Genomic DNA, 15,977 nt, shown 5'->3' with positions numbered 1-15,977 from the left:
AAAACACGGACTCATACATAAGAAAACAGAAGTGTGAAATACATTTGTAGCACACCAGTGTGTACCCAAGAGATGTTCATTTGTAACTTAAGAAACTGAACTGAAAGTCTGACCTCACAAGCATTAGCAAAAAAAAAAAAAAAAAAAAAAAAAAAAAAGGATAAGCAAGAAAGGCACTGAATGCTGTGCAGTATCAGGAAATTCCCCTTGCTCTCATGCTTCATGATAGTGTCTGAAAAAATAGCATTGCTTGAAAAAGTCAGTGTTATATCTAAGCCCCAGTGGGCAAAAGAAAAGGAGTTATGCCTTCATTAACACTCAGAAAGAGATACAGAATACATGTAGTCAGACTTCTCAATGGATGGTTTTAAAATAAAGGATCCTCCTCTCTTAATTTTTCATTGTTTGTAAATTTGTACATTAAAGCTTCAAAGTACTATTTATACTCCCTGCTCAGCTGACTTTCTATTTCACTGCATCACAAAATCAACTGGGTTTAGCTCTCTTGTTGGTATGGCAGTCATAAATCATGTTAACAGCACTACCCTATAACAAAGTTTGTTTCTTATTAGAGAGCAATCAGAATTACTACAGTTACATGAGAGTAACAAAGTACCTAGAAGGCACTCCTGCTGCTAGTGAAGACCTAAATAGAAGAAGGTACAGCATTTACAGAGCTCCAGTTAACTACACAACTTTCCTTTCACCTCACCCCTTGTCTCCCACTCAATTTTTCAGAAATAAGAACAGGTTTTTACAGAGTAATGATCTAAAGACCATTTCCCAGGAGCTTAAACCAGTTAAAACCCACAACATCAATTTAAGATATTTCAAATAATTCAAGCAGAAGAGCACTAGCAATAATGCAATGCAAGAGCAGCCTACAAATGCCTCCACTGTTTGTAGTTCCATAGCCTAAGCCTACCAAGAGTCAAAATGCAGGGTAGAAAGCACACAACTAGATCAAGTTTTGCCTTTCCCCAGACAAAACACAGATTATATCAAGATATTTGTCCTTTTCACAAGGAATAAATAAGCCTTGAACAAGAGATTGCTAGGAAGTCTTAAAGAAGTCCAGTCTGTCCCTAAACTGGAAAAAAAAAAAAAGAAAAAAAAAAGCACTCTTCACCTTTATCATAAAAGGACATCTTCTTTGCCAAAGAGAAACGGTATAATAAAATAACTGAAAAAAAAAATCAGTTTAACATTTGAGTAATTAACTTCCCTGGACAGTTTTGTTTAAGGTATTTGTATTTTTCCCTGCCCAGTTCATACTACTGTACTTCTATCAATGCACAAAATCCAATAAGTGTCCATCAACTACAGTTGCTCAGCACAGTCAGTGAGGTCTCCCAGAATTCTCTGAGATTCTATCGAAAAAAGTGTCTCTACTGATGAGAAGAATCATCTTCATTAATGCATCTAACAGATGTATTCTTCCCTTCTAATCATTATGGGAGTTTACAATTCTAATAAAGCTGTACTCATATCACATTATACAGATTATAAAACCTCTGGGAAAAGAAAGCTCTCGGGCATGGTGCCGTAAGTCATCAAAACCACTTCTTATCCTTAGCTGATAAGCGCTTTAAGAAAGGGTATGTACATAGAGAACTACTAGGGAAGAGCCACTGGCATGGTCAGTCAACTGGTTATCACCAAAATGATCATCTGTTAAGCAGCAGAGCTCAACTGAGATTATAATCAGAACCCTATTTTCTACAGGAAGGATACATATTTATACCCTCTTCAGCCCAAACTTTGACTGAAACCCACCTAAACAGATGTATTGTAAGCCAAGGCTGTAAGTTATCTGCAGAGAGTCTGTAACAACAGAAGAGGTAAAAGCTGTTGACGTCCTTGAACATCAACACTGGAAGCTAGCAATAAATTTAGCATCACTATTGTGGACTGTTCCAGCATTTATATATTTTTGTGGAAATGCTGAATGTGGAATTTTGTGGAATGATGAATTGCAGACATCAAAGTCAGAGTAAGAACATGAGACAGTACTGGAGTTACAAGAAACATCCTGCAGGAAAAGTTTAAAATGAGGCTTCTTAATTTCTGTCTGTGAAAGGGAAGAAAAAGGGACAGACTTCCTGAGCCTAACTTCATAAACTGCTGCTAAGTCTGGATGTCACTCAGTTAAATGTTTGTCCCTATTTCCTCCTTAAATGCCAGAAATGTCAAAGGACAGGGAAAGAAAACACTAACTCATTCCAATTAGTTTCTATCTTAACGTAAAAAACAGCTTGTACAACTATCTGAGTTAGATAATGCTAAGGGAGGGGAGGATCCAGAAATGGACAGTGGAATGTCTATATTACTATCACCATAAATTCAAAGAATGTTCTGCCAACTATTTTATTTTTAGAGTTGTATTGGGCTTGCATGGCAAGGTTTTGGTAGCGGGGGGGCTACAGGGGTGGCTTCTGTGAGAAGCTGCTAGAAGCTTTCCCCATGTCCAACAGAGCCAATGCCAGCTGGCTCCAAGACGGACCTGCTGCTGGCCAAGGCTGAGCCCATCAGCAACAGTGGTGGCACCTCTGTGATAATGTATTTAAGAAGGGGAAAAATACTGCTGTGCAACAGTAGCCAGAGAGAGGAGTGAAAATACATGAGAGAAACAGCAGAAACAGTAATGCAGCTCAATCTCTGGCCAAGATTCCCCTGCAGCCTGTGGTGATGACCATGGTGGAGCAGGTTGTCCCCCTGCAGCCTGTGGAGGCCCACAGAGGAGCAGAGATCCACCTGCAGCCCGTGGAGGACCCCACACCAGGTCAGGTGGATGGGCCCAAAGCCGACTGAGACCCCATGGGAAGGCCACACTGGAGCAGGCTTCTGGCGGAACCTGTGGACCCGTGGAGTGAGGAACCCACGCTGGAGCAGGTTTGCTGGCAGGGCTTGCGACCTCATGGGGCATTCATGCCAGAGCAGTCTGTTCCTGAGGGACTGCAGCCTGTGGAAAGGACCCACGCTGGAGCAATGGAAGAGTGTGAGGAGTCCTCCCCCTGAGGGGGAAAGATAAGCAAAAACAATATGTGATGAACTGACCACAACCCCCATTCTCCGTCTCCCTGCGCTGCTTGAAGGGGGAGATAGAGAAATTGGGAGTAAAGTTAAGCCTGGGAAGAAAGGAGGGGTGAGGGGAAGGTGTTTTAAGACTTGATTTTATTTATCATTATCCTACTCTGATTTGATTGGTAGGAAACTAAACTAATTTCCCCAAGTAGAGTCTGTTTTGCCCATGACAGTAATTGGTGAGTGATCTCTCCCTGTCCTTATCATGACCCACAAGCCTTTCACTCTACTTTCTGTCCCCTGTCCAGCCGAGGAGGGGGAGTGATAAAGAAGCTTTGGTGGGCACCTGGCATCCAGTCAGGGTCAACCCACCACAAGAGCTTACTTGGTTTTAAACTCCAGTTTGATTATTACTTGGGATTTGTAACAGGAGCTTCCACACAACAAAGAATTCAGCACACATTTGGCAAAAATAATCAGAATTACAACTTCAAGTCACAGAATAACTATATAATCTAGTAGCAGTATTTACATAACTACAGTAGTCTAAGGCAATATTCTTTAAAGATCTTTCGTTAGACCAGCTGATACAGTCAAAATAGACGGCATACAGGTCCTTCTTGGACAGATGCAGTGAGGAACCTCTAAAATGTCACATGCACTGTTACACCTTTGCTATCATCCTGCATCAACGAGCTTGAACTCAGCTCAAGTCCCCCAGCCTCTCACAGCTCTGCCCTAAGAGAAGTATACGCTTCAGTACTTCTACTCATAGTGACTTGCCCGCAGAACAAAACACTCAAGATGACCTGACAAAATCCTTGCTGGCATTCGTACTTCTAATGCTGCAGATAAGACTGTTTAGGCAGAAAAGGATTCAAATGGAGGAAAAAAAGGCAGGCAAAAGATGACTTCATGCACAGAAACAGATGTTCTGAAAGAGAGTAAGAGAGATTCCACTATTCTAAAAATGCCAACAATACATACCAGCAGATAAGCAGAATTCTGTCTAAATGAGTGCTATTCAACTTTCCCAGCAGGGATTCACTGCCCTTTATCTATTTCGATACAAAGCATGCATGCCATCTTTCTCAAGAAAGGAGAACCACCTCAGTACAGGCAGACTAGCTAGGACAGTCTCAGGCTCCTGCAGTGGAGGATACTGAAGCAGAGCCACAGATCCCTGCGAGCTTCCACCAACCATCCAAGCTACACTCTATGTCCGAACCTGCCATCTCCAAAGAATGTCACAACAGAACAAGAACATAGGTAGCCATACTTGCTCCATTTTTCACATCTTTAGAGAGTAAGTGTCCAAACCCAGCATGACTTACCCATACACGCTACTGCCTCTGAGGAAGGAATAGAGATCTGTTTTAAACAGGGTAAATGTAACATTCAGGGGCAAGTTTTCTATCAAATGACAGGACAGTGGGTACATGCAATTGCCTGTGAGGAACTTATGGGTCTTGCTAAAAAGATAGGAACAATCAGCAAGATATTTCCTGTCATAATCTGGTGGCATACATCCAGGACTACATGGAGGTCTTAAAGATAGGGCACTAATTACCACAAGTTAAAAATCTCCTTGGCTCTATGTACTGAAAGCAATCATCATTCATGAGCCTTTCAAATTTATGTGTGTAAAAACAATTGATGGGAAGGTGCAGAAGGAAGCAGTAATGTTAAGTAGTACTGAGAAGCACTCAAATAACTTTGAAGGCCAAAGTTCTTCGCTCACTCATGCAAACAAAATTGGCAAGAACAGGGCAAAGAGTGCTGCCCCCTGGACAGCCTCCATGTGCATGTGTCAGCCACAGCCAACACGCATCTGGCTGTTTTGTATCAGGAACTGGGTAGCGAGCTCTCTCAGCCTTGTTCAGGGAGCAACCCTGTTGACTAGAACGCCACCCTGTACCTATTGCTATTTTGCTCAGGCCAGCAGATGTATGTTCACTCAACTGAAGCAAACCCAGTAATTCATTTTACACAGGCCCAGCAAAAGGTAGCCACAAGGCTGGATTCATACCCACACACTCCAAAGCAGAAAGCTCTAGCTTCACATTACCAAACTCCCTGAGATTAGCTGTCCTTCACCACCAATTCACAATGTGGGCCCTTATATCAGGTGTCTTTGTCCTCCGATGATCAGCACAAGGCTTCAGGCTCAAAGTTGTCTATCGCATTAACCCTGCCAACTTGAGAGTTTTGACATCTGAGCACAGAGGTATGGGGAAAGAATACCTAACCTACAATCAGTCTTCTCAACAGGCCTTCAACATGTTTAATGCACACAGGTCCTAAGGAAAGGGTCCTAAGGAGGTCTAGCTAGATTTTCTATGAGCTCATAGCCCCCTCTCCTCACATCAAGGTACCCCAGGTGCCTTTTTTTTTTTCTTTTTACCCACCCCCTCTGCTTGTGAACCTGAGGTCAAAAAAGACCTTATGCCCCCAGGCCAAGATGAAAAAATCATCAGCATGAAGTGTTCTTCATCACCATGCCATTTGCAGAATCTGCAGCTTGTGCTCATCTCCTTCCTGCCAAAACCCCCAAACATCCTCACACCTCCATGCACAACCTGCCCATCTTCAAGGCTCACCCTGTAGCTCTGTGACTGACCACCTCCTCAGCAAACAGCCTCTCTGAGCACATTGTGTCAGCACAAGTGGCAGTCACAGGATGTTTCATGTTAGCAGCTTCCTCCAAGGTGGAAACCTCAGTTGCAGGGCTTTAATTCCAAGAAACATCTGTGTACTTATCAGTCACTTGACCAAAGTCCCACTTTGGACTGTAAGCAACATCCTACAGCAACAAGGCAACCCTGACACTGGAGGATTACTGCTGACTCCAGACTGTCACTCATCTGAGAACAGTACTCACACTGGACTTTGGCCAAACCCACATATGCAAAGCAAGTTCTCACTCAATACCAAAAGTGCAACCAAAGAAGAAAATACAGAAGAAAGAGAAGCCAGCACATTACTTTGATGGCATATGCATGTTCCATTAAAGCACTGTAAGGGAACTAGTTTCTCATTCTGGGCAGGAATTGTTAAAGCAAGGAAAGGACCCACCTTACAAGTCTGGGTACAGAAGTGCCCAGTGCATCTGCCCTGCATCCATCTGTAGGTTACTAGTCTTTGCCCAGACACACAAAGGGCTAAGTGTCTCTCTACAGCTTTTCTCTCTATATACACACAAACCAAAAGCAGATTGCTCACACCAAAAGGAGGGTCAGTGAGAAATACTTTAAATCACCTTTAACAGCTTCTTCCTAAGTAGCCTATCTCCATCGATCCTTACAGGTTTATGAGGCAAAATCTGGAACAGGTAGACCTCCCGCACCCTCTGGTCATCAGCAGGAACAAGGGTGCCATCTGAAGTCCCATTTGTTCTCCAGCTATTTTGGAAGGACATCCCCACCCAGTAACTCTATTCACAGTACTGCGGCCTTCTCCTCAGCCCTCCTTTTCAGACTCAAAAAGGAGACACCAGCATCAATTCAGGGGCCACAGCACACTGTGCAGCCACATGCATCACACTTTAGTCCTTGTTTTAAACTCTGCAGGAGTCTACAATTAGATAGTCCATTTACCTGCCAGTGGTGAGTAGAAAACTTTGATTAGAAAACTAGAGTATTTCAAGAGAAAAACAAGAGAAACTTGTGGTTTTTAATCAAGGTTAGTTTTTGGTGATAACTGCACAAACACCACCATCTCATGCAGACACACCTTTAACTCATTCTTCCATTTTAAACAAGCTGTTCCCTCACTTCCCTTTCTCTCTGGGAAGTGCGTCCTGCTCCAGTATTCTCTCCTCACCGTCCTTCCCTCGCCTCTAATTTTTAGCAACAGCCACGCTTCTGTGCCCATTGACTCCTGGCTATATATGCTATTTTCTCAACTTTTTTTTTTTTAATAAATAAATCCACAAACCTAGGGGCATCAGCGGCTTTGCAGCTATTGACAGGTGTCTATCAATACAGTTGCCAGCAACCAGGGCTTAGTCAATAGCTTTAGTGTCCATTCAACCCTGCTTTGTGACAGACATGAGATGCAGGCTTACCTTGCTACCTCCCACCTCCAGACAATGACAGACTGATTTTACCTCTGATAAGCTGTCAAGCTCTTTATTTTCTCACTGATGAAGCCTGCTCCAAGCACTTAAGCTCTCTAAGCCAAAAGGTACAGCACACCTTGTCTAGAACCAAACCCTGAGATCAAAGGGAAACAAGGTTGATGCAATAGACTTATTACTCTGCATTAATTTAAATCTCCATATGAATTGAGTATGAACAAGCACACTACATACATAGACAAAAATTCCATCCACTGACACCACCTCCCAACACACAGTATGTCACTGGGCCTCTAAAGAACATAATGCTTCTTTTGGGAGATGGTGGAGGTTGTAACATCTGGGTAAATATTATGGGTCGTGCTCTGCAAGCACAAAATGGTTTGTGGCAATGGCAAAAGAAGATGCATCACCTCTCCCACTCTCTAGTACTCAGAAGAGTATTAGAGCACAGACAGACTAACATCTCACTGCTCATTCTAGCTGTTTCTATTAACAAATAATTGCCTATTTTCACCTCAGTGTTCCTTGCTGTATTCAAGCACAAATGAACACATGTACTGATTAAACACACATTTCTGGACAAAAGGGTATTGAACTTAAATGGTTATTCACAAGTTATGTGAATCCTGAATTTTTCTCAAAATTATTATGTTTGGTACCCTGAAAATTTAGGAAGCATTCTCTATTGGTTCAGCATCTGTTTGGTATTTAGAAGCTATTCTTTGCAAACGCAGGGGTCACGCTGCTTTTAAAGCAGCTCCTGCCAACTCTCTTTTGCAGGGCAGATTTAATAGCAAATTCCACTGCCACAGGATTCACTGTGTAATAATGAAGGGTAGTGTGTCAATAGATGAAACTGAACACATCAATAAGAAGCTGGCAGAGGTCCCTGTGGATGCCTCTCCTGCAACTATCATTTTAATGCATGTAGGAGAACAATGCCATTACAGCCTGCTCAAAGATTCCCCACAGCCACATTGCATCAAAGACTGACTGAAACATGATGCTACAGCTCTGCAGTTGGAGGTAACAGCGGAACACGCACGCAAACAAAGTCCTTTACACTGGCAATTATTCTTTTTGAGACTGACAAACCTAAGCAGCGCTAGCTTTTGTCAAAACTGCACTCTTGCTAGCCAACATGATCCCCAGTGGTGGTTCCACCAAACTCTTTAATGGCCACTGATACAGCAAGAAAAAAGTGTGACTCAAAAAACATGAAAGCATGTAAATCGCAGTCATGAAGCAAGTACTAAGCAGCATAGCTAAACCACATCTTTAAGAAAGTCGGCAGAAAGGCAAGCCCAGACTAATCAAGCCTTAAAACAGAGAGTGGCATAAGTTCTTTACTTTTTTTTTTTTTTTTGAGAGCAACTATAGCAGCCAGAGCTGTTTTACAGCCAGCATGAAGTAAAGGACAATGAGGATACCTGGGAAAAAGCCTGAGAAAACTGATGCCAAAGAACAAAAGTTAAAAACTGCACATAAAGTTTACATTGATTTTTTTTTTTAAAGCCACAGATAAAAAAGATGATATATATACTTTGTGTGCTACAAACAGTAGACTCTCACAGTAGATATGATCAGCAATCCACAGACCAGCATGTTGCTCCAGCACTGGCTAATTTGGCAGATAGAGCAGAGAGAAAGAAAGAAAGAAAGAAAGAGAAAAAAAAAAAAAAAAAAAGTATTTCACAACACATTTATGGAAGTCTGAAACAGGAATAAAAAGTAGGCTTCCACTTCTCCACTCCCAATTCCAGCTGTAATACTTTGACACCTTAAAAGCAATGACAGAGTGCTTTCTCTAGAGACTGGAGACTAATTCCCTACAAACTGATGCTTTTCCAAGTCTTACAATGTGGCCAAATTTGGACATTTTTCATAAGAACAGCAAAAACCACATTCTTGATGCAAAGTTAACTCTCCAGCCAAACTCCCAGCTCTTCCTCTAAGGCACAGAGGTGCTAGAACTTCTCAGTTGCTAAACTGAGATTATTATTTGTTCAAGAGTGGGGAGCTAGAATTGACCAGAAAATATGCAAGAATTTTAAAATAAATAAACTTAAATAAACTTGGAATTAATTAAATAAATAAAAGGCTTATTCTCCCTTTCTTCTCCTCACTCCTTTCCCCAAATGTAACAGTTGGAAACACTGGAGGGTTTTTTTTTTTTTTTGCAAAGTTTGAAAGGTGTATCTCCTAGGAAAAAAAAAAAAGTCAACTTATGGTAGACATACACCCCAGAAAATTTCAACATAAATGTCTAAAGTCTTGCAGAATAATAAAACGATTTAAGAGATGACCCTTATAACACAAAGTATCAAGCAGATACACTGCAGGCATTGCTGGCAGCCCTGCCTACCAGCAGCTGTGACAGCTTGCCTGGGAGCTCCAGTCTTTAATTAGATCTCATTCCTGAAGTTCACAAGTCAATTAATTCCAAAAATCATCCTCGTATCCTTTTTTAGAGGAAATTCTGTCCAGGACTTGGTGTCTTACTTGCCTATTCTTCCCATAGCTCAGCTAACAGTTCAGATTCTTTAGAGCATCCGTGCAAATTCCATCTGGCCACAGAGATTATCACTAGTGAAATACTTCAGCTTGCTTCAGCAATTCTTCATATTTCTGCAGCAGTATTTTGCCATCTCTGCATACAAAAGACATTGTTCTCCAGGCTGCTTCTTCAGACCCTGTCATATAAGGCTTTCCCTGCAACTTGCCTCATCTAGTGTAATGAAAAGGAGCACTAACTACAACACTACCACAAGTGTCAAGCAGTCCCCACAGCAATTACACTGACTCAAATCAGCATTACCATACTGCTTTAAAACTTTACAAGATCCAAAGGCATTTAGAAACAATGGTTCTACCTTCTAGCTAGCTCACTTTAAAATTAGTCAGAATGTCATGGTTAAAGTTAAGAATGGTTTCCACTGGAAAACCAGATTTGAAACCTCTTCCAACTCCAGAGGAAAAGAAAGGAAAAAAAAAAAAGAATTACCATATTTTTCTCTGTCTCAGACTTCAGTTAGAAGAAATCAGTTATGCTTCACAATTATGAAAGCTTACACGTAAATGAATAAGCCAGTTTCTGATATGAAACTCCAAAGACTAAGAAACTTTTTAAAGTTCCATAATTTCTGTCTTGCTTCTTACCTTATTTTAGATATGCTGATGATCTGAAACATCATTATCCAAGGCTTTTGGTATCTGAGCAGCTATTTTTTTAGATCATCCGATCCCAAAATGAGTTTGGTCTGAAACTGACTATATACCTTTGTCCTTTGCAAAACCTAATGCATAAGGTGTATTAAAAGTTTATATCATTATTTTTAAAGCACTTCTCAGCAGGCATTCAAGCCTTGGAAGAAAGCTACAATTTGAGGTTTTCTAAAGAATCAACTGACAGAAAAAAAAAAAAAAAAAAACCACACTTGGAGAGCTAAGTATCTTATTCCTTCTTTGGGGCAGGAGATATTAACAATCCAGACAAAAATTGCTTGTGTTACAGTGTCTCCCTCTCTTGTACGATCCAGTTTGGAGGTATCTTGTTCAGGTTAGAAACTAGAGTCATGCAGGAAACTGCTTATTATTCTTGGACACAAATTGAAATATTGGTATCCCCTAGACAATTTTATCTTACAGGTCTCCAGAAAACAGACTTTATCACTTACTACTGCAGATTGTCTAAGAAAGCAGGACATCTAGAAGGGGCCTGGGAGGAAACTGCAACATCTCCAGTTAAAGGTAAAAATTAAAGTAATAAAAATATTTTTTTATTTGCATTCTGATACAGATTCCTACTTTACACTCCAATATATTTCTTTCTAAAATACTAGAGACCTTGACAGACACTGACACAACATCTACTTAGACCCAGGTCATATTAGTAATGTTTTCCTCAAGTTCTTTCCAACTTTAAGTGATTGACTCCTATACATAATCGGAAAGAATTCACACTTTCAGGTAGCATGTTCATTTCCCTTCCTTCTAAAACACAGAACTTCACACACAAATATCAGTGAAAAGCATCTAAAACCAGACAATTGACATATTCACTTTTCAGAAATATCTTATTGAGATATGTAACCATTTCCCTACTAAGAAAATATACGGGTCTGTTTTGCAGGTAAGCGTTTTACAAGGATTATGGAGACTGGGTTAAAAAACAAAAACAAAACAAAACAAAAAAAACTGAAAAAACAATCACATAAAACCAAATCAGCCCATAAATTTATTAGATGTGAAAGCTGAAGTCTCAAATGTCCCTGAATGTTTGTTTATATAGCAAGATAGGTGGATATATATTATTTCTTAAGTACATCCCCCTCTAATCAAGCATGTGGTTGCATTTTTAAATGACCCCTACTGCTTGCTTCAAATCTTGTTCAAGCAGGTTCATACCTCAGTTCAGGGATTGGAGCCAAACACAACAGAGGCTACCTAAAGAGAGCAAGCTGTTGCTGTGTTGAAACGTAGCAATCGAGAAACCCGGAGAACAAGGTCGAAGAATTTCAGAAAAAGCACCTGGACTCCCTAAAAAAACAGCCCTGGACAGGAACATACGAAAACACAAGGTAACCAGAACAGGTGACTAAGCGATCATTTGCCAACCCATACAATGTAAAGGAAAAAACACTCGCTACACTGCTTCCCCTTTGGTTCCCACATCTTCCCAGAGTCTACACACTAAGAAAAGACATCAGCATGGCAAAACCACAGGGAAAGCACTTCCGCCTCAGCAACACCACCTGCCCTCCAGTGCCTCACCAACTCCGTTCCAACACTCACTACGTGCTCCTACTGCCTTCGCACCCTGCAGCTGCTAAGACCAGGACAGGCTTGTTGGTATTTCCCCTCTAGGAGCCTTTATAACCACCTCTAAAGCTACAACAGATAGGCAGGCCTAGCTGCCGGCTCCTTCTCCAAGTACCAGTGAGGATCGGATCCTGCCTTCTTCCAGCAGCAGCCCTGAGCTCACCAGCCGGTGAGCAAGCACCAGCAAGGGAAAAGGAAGCAGATTCCTCTCTAACACACCTTGAATGCTCTGTGGGCAATCATCCTGACATTGTCTCCCTGCCCTAAACCTTGAGGCACTCTCATTTTCTAATGCCTTCACTTGAGCTACACACGCAGGGAAAGATTAAGGCATGCTTTTCCTTGAAGCTCATGATCACAATAACTCACACTAATTACCAAAAGCTTTCTGTTGCAGAGCTTGAATTAAAACCTTGATTCAAATGACTAATCGTTGTAGCTTCTCAGGGGAAAAAAAAAAAAAAAAAACAAAAAACCCCACACACAACAAAAAAAAAAAAACAACAAAGAATTTCAGATACAAGTTGTAGGAAACAACTCTATTCACGTATACACAAGGCTCCCGGGGATCTGGCATGCTGGAACTGACTTTCATCATAGCGGACAGTGAGTGTCATACAGGTCTAAATGGTAGTAAGAAAAAGGCCATCTCTGGGAAACTCATCATCAATAGTTTTCCCTCAAGATCTACTGAGTGCCTTCTCTCTTCAAGCCTCAGAGCACTTAAACAAAAAAAACCAGCTTTTTTCAGATACAGTGAAATTCTTACCTTGAATCTCAAACAAGAATCGGGGAGATTCCCCGGGGGCTGGGAGATATCCAGGAGCTGCTAGGCTTACTATTTACATTACAGTCTGAGCCCTGGGAACCATGAGATACCTGTTTTGTTTTTTGGATGCCTTGTCCTAGGAGGGATGTTTTGGTTTCCAGAGCATTTCACAGGTTGATTAGGCAGATTGACTGCAGAATGAAATCACACATAAAGCAGGCAAAGGCAGTTCAAAATGCCCTAATGCTGCCCTCTCTTCTCATGATCTAACCACACCAAACAAGGGAAGAAAAGAGAGACACCAGATCAGGCCTTAATCTCAGGATCCATGATCTCCTTACCAACACTGGCAAGTAATTACAACTGTACTGGATCCAGAAGAAAGGATGAGAAAACATTATTTGTTACAGACAAATACTTCAGCCATTTACATCCTTTGCTCGGTTATTTCATAAAGATCTGAACAAAACAATCAAGTCTAAGTACACACAAGGGATGAACTCTTCTATGCTTCAGCTCCTTCCCTCTACCTGGCTTATACGAGAATTCCTCAACACTTGCAGCACATTAGTTAACCAAAAAGCCCAACCTGCTTGTCTAGTAAAGAGCTGCTAGAAAACACGTGTTCACAGGAGCATACTTTTCCCATCCAGAGCAAGAGAAAGAGCACCTTCACAACCTTTTAACATTTGGAGTATCTCATAGAAGCTACCAAGTAATGGTATTAGAAGATAGCCACACCGCAGCACACACCACAAGTAATACTGAAAAGATCAGGGTTTGTTTTTTTTTTTCCCTGCACACAAAAGCACTTTCAATTTCAACAGCATCATTCCAATTAAAAAAAAAAAAAGAAAAAAAATCCCCAAAAGGTAACTCAAACTCAGCACATTCATGCACAGTGACCCCATATCTGCGCATGTACATTTTAAGTTATTATAATTATTTCATCTGGAATTAAGAAGGAAACAATTTTGCTGTTGCATGTCATCCTTAATAGTTTTTACTTTTTGCTTCATGACCTTTAGTACTTTATCTGGGAGCTCTCATTTTCCGCTTGTCTTACTAAACCATTCTCAAAAAAAAATTATTCCCTTTCTGTTTCTAAACAAAACTACTAAAGGTGTTCTCTCCAGTCCTTCATTGTTTTCTCAGCTGGAAAAAAAAATGCCTATATTGTAAAGGCAAACAAGATTACGAACTTCAGCTGCAAGTAAGAGAAAACAGAGTGGAGAACACCTTTGAGTGGTAGGGTCTTGACTTGCAGACAGACACCCCTCTGCCCCAGTTGCCTCAGTGCCTGCAAGCAGCCTCAGGAAAGAGACCAGGATGAGACCAGGTTTAAGAAGGTGACCTTTCAACTGCAACTACCTGCTTACAGACCTGGCCATGAAAGATTCAACAGCCAAACCATGAGGAAAGTGCTCTGGCAGACTTAAAAATAAAAAAAAATAAAAAAAAAATAAAAGAACTAGTCACAGCAATGTCAAAAGCACAAGCACAAACTAAGTCAGCAAATAGTTTTGTTTAAAGAAGTGGGGCTGGGGCACTGTTTAGTTACTCACTCCTTCCACCCCAAATCTGGGAAACGCTCCCACTTACTACCAGCAATTAGTCAAGCGCTCTGAATCAAGAACTGCACGTAGTAATGCGCAGGGCACGCTCGTCCACCAGCACCTGAAGTACTTGGGACTGCACAGAGCTGACACAGAACCGCTTAAGTACTACACATAACTGCCTTACAGGAAGAATCTTCTTGTTTTCCAGTTAAACTCACCAACTACTTCAGTAACACTGTTAGCAACAATGCTACAAGTCCAGTACTGCTTTGCAAAAACAGCAAAACCAAAACACAACACAGAAACAACCCCACCAGCCACCGTTTTTTGCCTGGAGAGTGAACAGTCTTTATTTCTGCACGCTGCCTGCCTGGCAGCGACACCGGTAAGGGACAATGGCACACGTTAAGCTAACAACAGCTACGCAATTATGTGAACAAGGCATAAAACACCAGCTGCACAATTACCCGTTATCTGTCGGCAGGAGAACTCCAGGGCAGAGCCTGCAAACCCCGAGAGCCGGGCGGGGAGGGCGCTTCCCCTACCCCACCTGCGTTCCCGGGAAGCCCGGGTTTCTGCTGCCGGCACGCAGGGTTTGGGAGGGGGGAGCCCTCCTGCAGTTTCCCGCGTGGAACAGGGCTGGGGAAGATCACCCCCCTCGGCCCTAAAGAGGGAGTCACTTCGCCCCTCCGAGAGGTGAATTTCCACCCCCGAGCAGCCACAGCCCACGCACAGGGCGACTACCCCCACGCCCTCACCTTACCCCCGGCTGCCTGTGGAAACCCCACGCAGCGGGGAACCCCGCCAAGCAACATTCCCACCCACCCCATTGCCGCTCTGAGGCGGCCCCTTAAAGTTTTGGGGAGAAACCCGGCAGCAACCCGCACCCCGGCCCTCGGAGCAGCGGGGGGCGAGGGGGAGCTGCGGCGCCGTCAGGGCTGCGCCGGCCGTTAACGCCCGCGGGTGGGCCGGGAGAGGGCGAAGGCAGCGACGGCCGCCCGGGGAAAGGCGCGGGCAGGCGGCGCGGCCCGACGCCCGCCGCCCCGCGGGGCCGGGTTCCGCCGCGCCTCAGGCGGGCACGGCAGGGCGGGCGGGGGGCTCCTCCCCGCCGAAGGGCCCGCGCCCACGGGCCCGGCCCTCTCTCCCTACCTGCGGCCGAGCTCAGCCCGACCTCCCCCCACGCTGACCCCGGTCGCGCACCCCCCGGGCTCACCGAGCAGCAGCAGCAGCAGGAAGAGGAGGAGAGGCAGGCGGGACGCCCTCTCCCCGCGGTGCCCCATGCTGGCAGGGCGATACGCCGGTGCCTCTCTCCCGACGCACGCACACGCCCGCCTCACCCCGGGGACCGGCGGCAGGGCGCTCCCTCGGCCGACCGCTCGCCTCCCGCTGCCCTGCCAGCGCACGGAGCCGCCCGCCCGCCCCGACCGGCCGCGCCGCGCGGCGCAGCCAACCACAGAGACAAACTTTCCCCAGCGCCCGCCCCCGCGCGCGCCCCCGCCCGCAGGTAACGGGGGCGGCGCGGGGGTCCGGCCTGGCCCGGCCCGCACCTCCATTAAAGGAGAGGAGGGCAAAGCGCCCTCGGCCTGTCCGCTGCGGGGCAGGCAGCCCCTCGCCGAACAGGCTTGCGAGGGCGAGCGGTGCTGCTCCCGCCGCTCCCGGCAACCCTGAGGCCGCTTCGCACACGTGGCCCGGGAAAGCTCCGGTGCCCCGGCGGAGGGAGAGC

General features: G+C 44.0%; 1 protein-coding gene across 1 annotated transcript in view; it reads right to left on the bottom strand.

Moving 5' to 3' along the window:
• The window catches only part of PTGFRN (prostaglandin F2 receptor inhibitor), a 72,200-nt gene extending 56,666 nt beyond the window's left edge, over positions 1–15,534 (bottom strand). The window contains exon 1 of the mRNA XM_086752963.1: positions 15,468–15,534. Within this exon, the coding sequence (XP_086609089.1) occupies positions 15,468–15,534 (67 nt within the window). The remainder of the gene's footprint in view (positions 1–15,467) is intronic.
• Between the last annotated feature and the right edge of the window lie 443 nt (positions 15,535–15,977).

This window comes from Chlamydotis macqueenii, chromosome 1, assembly GCF_036417535.1.
Source record: "Chlamydotis macqueenii isolate bChlMac1 chromosome 1, bChlMac1.mat, whole genome shotgun sequence".
NCBI classification, from domain to species: Eukaryota; Metazoa; Chordata; class Aves; order Otidiformes; family Otididae; genus Chlamydotis; species Chlamydotis macqueenii.
Note: the sequence above shows the minus strand (reverse complement) of the source record. Positions and strands in the feature narration are given on the sequence as shown.